General features: G+C 34.3%; 1 protein-coding gene across 1 annotated transcript in view; it reads left to right on the top strand.

Annotated features, from left to right (window-relative positions):
• Window positions 1-4,924, top strand: part of CEPT1 (choline/ethanolamine phosphotransferase 1) — a 36,926-nt gene that overhangs the window by 27,961 nt on the left and 4,041 nt on the right. Inside the window, exon 6 of the mRNA XM_011367309.2 lies at window positions 4,773-4,904. Coding sequence (XP_011365611.1) covers window positions 4,773-4,904 — 132 coding nt within the window. The remainder of the gene's footprint in view (window positions 1-4,772; window positions 4,905-4,924) is intronic.

Genomic DNA, 4,924 nt, shown 5'->3' with positions numbered 1-4,924 from the left:
AGAGTTTTCCCTTACCCAAGTCACTTAGTGATGGTAAATTAGATATGCGAAGTGTAGTTAATATACTTTCCTGAGTATTTAGTACCGGTAATTGTTTAATGCCTTTTGTTGGGAGGATAAGGTTGTAAGGAAGGAGATGAAGGAATAAAAATAATCCGTTGTCAACCAGGAAAAATATGAAACTATTCAGTCATGTACATAATATTCAGGTTCACATCTTTTTTACACATTAGTCTCAAAAGCCAATAGGGTCTGTAGTGAAATCTGAGATTTATAGATATCACTAGAGAATTTTATTATTTTTGCTCTCCACCAGGTTAAATATACTACATTTTTAAACAGTTTAGCCATAGAGGAAGTTTTCCTTTCCCTAAAACGAGATCACAAAGTCTGAAGCCTAACCCCACTTAAATTTTTTATATCTCTTGACTATATTGATTATTTTCAGAGGATTTGTGTTTTATGCCAAAATCTACCCCCTCCAAGATTATTTTGAATATCTTAAACATATATAAATTACCATAGTTTCAGTAACAAAAAGAAAATGGGATTTCTGGCTTGATCATCCAAGAACAAATCAGCATCAGGTATATACACCTAATTATTCTTATCAGTAGAGAAATACATAAAGCATTGTTGTAAATGAAGTTATGTACACACATCGGCTATACACATATCCTTATTTTTTAGGTATTGCCTGGCAGTAATTTGCTTCAAGTATGCTTGTTGCCTTTTTAAATTAAGATTTATTCACATGATCTGTACATGTATATGACAGATGTGACTTTTTTCTTTTAAAAAGATCAAATATTTTGTCCTATCTTCATTGATAATAAAGATAACAATCATCTTTTTTTATTATATATTTTAAAAAGTAATCTGAGGAACTCTCAGATCCAGGACTGGAATGGAGTTCCCAGAACCAGCAGTCCAGTTCCAGGATCAGTGAGGTCAGGTTGCAGTAGGGAAACAGGCTCCCAGGCCCTTGTTTTAAGAGCATCACTGGTCCTACTGGTACCAGCATTAGAAGGGAAGGACTCGACATCACTGGGGCTATTTGGAGGCTGAGAGAAATATTCTGTGTTCTTTGAGCAATTCCCAGTACAAATTCACATAATTGACCTCAAGCCACTACATTTCTTTTCTTTTTTTTTTTTTTTTAACTTGGCCTTATGGACTTATTGCCAAATATGCTGTTCTGAATTATATTATATTGGTTTAGGAAGGATTACTACATGTTGTGATCCCACTTGTGTGCCAAAATGAAGAGAAGGTTATTTATTTAGGGCCCAGATATGAATTGTTCATCTCTTTTGAGTTTGAGGGCATAAAATGGAAATTGCTTTCCAAATATTCATTAAAAAGCTTTAACTGATATTTAGAAAGCGAATTTATGATAAAAACAAAAGTAGTGCAAATGTCTTCGTAAAGTTGATTCTACAAGATCAGCTGTCCTGCAAAAGTAAGTGACTTAGGTCCACTGTATGTAGATTACTCATTTCTTGCTGCTCTTTTTGTTTGTTTGTTTCCAAGAAATGGGTTTTTACCAAAGGTGATTGATAGGTAGTTTTTGTTGATTTGGCTGGATTTTTTTTTTTTTAATGAAAGAAATGATTTTCATATGCAAAAGTCAGTACATGGTTTACATGTTGCAAGAAACAAAACTATATTTTTTGTGTATCGTTTTCCCCAAAAGAATATATCCTTTTGGAATGTCTTAGGACTATCTTCTATCATATCACTCTTTTTAAAAAAAAAAAAGGAGACTATCATTACTTTGAAGGGGACCCACAGATAATCTCCTCATGGTTACTTTTCACTGACAGTTGATGATTTTGTTCGTTTGTTTATTTTTAGACATTCGATTCTTGTAAATGTGTAGTTCATTAAATGTGTATTAAACCGTGGGACACTTTATTCATTAGGTAGAACTGAAGACCTCCTAAGTAATGTAATTTATTTGTATTTCATTCTTAAACTAAAAGACTTAAGAAGTACCCTTACATTTAAATAATTCAGACAAGGCAATTTTTCTTAAACATTTTGGTGGACACTAATTATTGTTAAATCCTACTTTGCTGGAAATCACTTATGTTAAAAGTATTTATAAATAGGCATATTCCCACATCCTTTGGAAGAAAGTATCTAATCTCAAAATGATAGTTTCTATTTCTGCTAAAAATTGTAAAGCCTATAAAAACATTTCATTATGCCCAGCAGTTTAGTAACTGATATTCTGCATTAACCCAAACTATTAAAGCATTGGCGCATTATAATATAGTAAATTGGGGGATTTAAGATATTTTTTCATTTCTAACCTTTTTAAAAATGCATTCCATTAGATCGATATTATTGAGTTATATAATTTTCATGGCATGAATCCTGAAGGTTTCCCTTGGCTGTAGGGTAGACACTATGACCCAAGGGAGTTCTGGGTAGGCCTGAGACAAAGATGTTTTCGTACAGCTTTCTGGCCACTTTGGCCACCTTGGACAAGTTCCAGGAGGACAGAAAGAAAAAGATTGGGAAAGACAGACAGTGCTCACCTCCCTTAATCTTGGGTGTGAGGTGAAAATGGCAACACTTTTAAGTGCTTTTTGTAAGTCAGTCATTTGGTGCTGATTTTTAAGGGATCACTTGGTGAGGCTTGGGATTCCTCTGACCCCAGATTTCCCTTCATTTTGCCTCAGATTTTCTGGTAGCTAACTACCTTTTTCCTTGTTAATGTGGGGGCAAGGTGTAGCTCTGTACTCTCTCAAAATAGTAATTCTACATGGAGAGCAAGAAGGAGATCTTCATTTGACAAGTGTATATTGAGCACCTACAATATGCAGTTTTAGAGTGAATATAAAAATCAATTAAAACAAAGTCCTGCAGTCAGGAGCTTATGTTTTGGTGTATATAGCTATTATATATGACAGAAGTGAAGAGGGTCCTAAGAATGTTTATGATACCTTGCTTCTGAGTCTGTACTTGCTTGCTTGCTTCCTTTTGTGTTCCAAGGCATTTACTAAGCCTGGCTTTTCTAATGTTTCTGTTTATTCTCTCTTTAAAGGGCCACAATTTCCATGCTCCTGTAACATTTTCCAGATTTTAAATACAGTTGTGATGCCATTTAGTTCAACTGGCACAGATTACTGCTACACCAGAGTTGGTGCTCATTCAGTACCCTGGCTTGAATACAGGCGTGCAATGGATTAATGCTTTGCTTCTTTTGAAATCTGAGGGAGTGTAGTATTTCCCTCTTTGCTAGACTGGTTCTTTGTCTCTGGAGAGAAAAAGAAACCAGCCAGGTGCATCAGATTTACATTGTGATAGTTCTAGTTTTCAGAACTAGAGCAGAAAAATCTCTTGGAGTTCAAAGCAACCATGGTGTTGATTTTCTCTTTTATTGAAAACTAGTTTTGATTTGGGCTGTAGGGTTTGGAGATCAATTAGGGAAGTAAGATCAGGATGCTCCATAAAGTTCTGGGCTTGATTTTTAAGTTGACCTATTCATTTTAGAAAATTAAACACTGCCACAATGCAACTTGGAATTTGAACAGTTGATTTCAATTTTTTTTAGAGCTGCAGTTTTGCAAGAGATCAGAGTTGTATAAACAGAGTTCTTGAGAATTTTGAATAGAGTATCTAAACATTAAAATTTATGTCTCTACCGATTTTACTGGAGTTTTATATATACAAAAAGTAGGAAAATTCACATTTCCTATTTGATTTTAAAGTGTAGGCAGATGGCAGCCCTAAAAAGTATGAACGACCCTAATTAAAATGTGTTCATTGTAAGAATTCATTGCCTGTTAAACCTTTGCGGGCTTTTGGAATCTTATTCCTATAGTCATTTGTTTCTGTTGTTAGACTGTATCATTCTACTGGTGCTTTCTTTTCCGTCCATATTGGACAAAATTTGAGATTTCAGAAAAGCTAAAGGAGAGGTGTAAAAAGGGAGAGAATCTTAAGGATTTTAAAATTTTAATGCAAGTATTTTTCATTTTAAATGATCGATTTGTGCTTGTGAGATGAAATATATGATTCCAATCCACTCAGCCCTCCTTATTTTAGGTAGATTTTCAGTATACTATAAAAATATGTTATTTACTTCTTCTGAAAAGTAAATCCATATGTTAAAAATTTTGGCTTCACAATCGTAGAACTGTACCTAGCTCGGTCGAGCGTGACTTGTTTCCTCCTCTGCATATGCGTGCTCCCTTAGGGGTCCTCTGCTTTTACCAGCTGCCCTATCCTAACAATATGGAGTTGGGAACTCTCCTGAGTAGAAATTCTGTCTTCCATTCTCTAGTTTACAGATTTCTTTCAATCTAGTTGCAAATATTTCTAGTCTTTTATGCGCCATGCTTTCTCTCCATAACAATTAGTAATGAATTACAGATTTAAAGGTGGAGTTAAAAAATGCACAAAGGAAAAGACAAACTACACTTCTTTTATAAAAATGCCAGAAGACAGCCAGGTTCACTGTTGGGAGACCTCTGGGATGTGTTAGGTGAACCCTACTTAGCTTATGACACAAATAAAGTTGGATCAGTTATTTTTTTTAAGGATCGATATCAAAAATTAGATCAACTTTTATATAGCCTCATCCTTTGTGACTTGTTATATTGCTTATAAAGGAAAGGAGAGAGAAACTTCCATTAATTTAAGTAGTTACTAAACTAGAGGGAATAGAGAACATATCAGAATATGAATCAAATATTCGTTCCGGATTCTTATTTTAATTTGTATGTATTTTAATCATTCTTTCTCTCTACCTATTAAAGATTCCAATGCTGAATATTCAAGTGAAAGTTTTTCCTGCACTTTGTACTGTAGCAGGGACCATATTTTCCTGTACGAATTACTTCCGTGTGATCTTCACCGGTGGTGTTGGGAAAAATGGATCAACAATAGCAGTAAGTGTATTTCCAGTATT

This window comes from Pteropus vampyrus, unplaced genomic scaffold (assembly GCF_000151845.1).
Source record: "Pteropus vampyrus isolate Shadow unplaced genomic scaffold, Pvam_2.0 Scaffold6, whole genome shotgun sequence".
Taxonomy (NCBI): Eukaryota; Metazoa; Chordata; class Mammalia; order Chiroptera; family Pteropodidae; genus Pteropus; species Pteropus vampyrus.
This window is presented reverse-complemented; position numbering and strand designations above follow the sequence as displayed.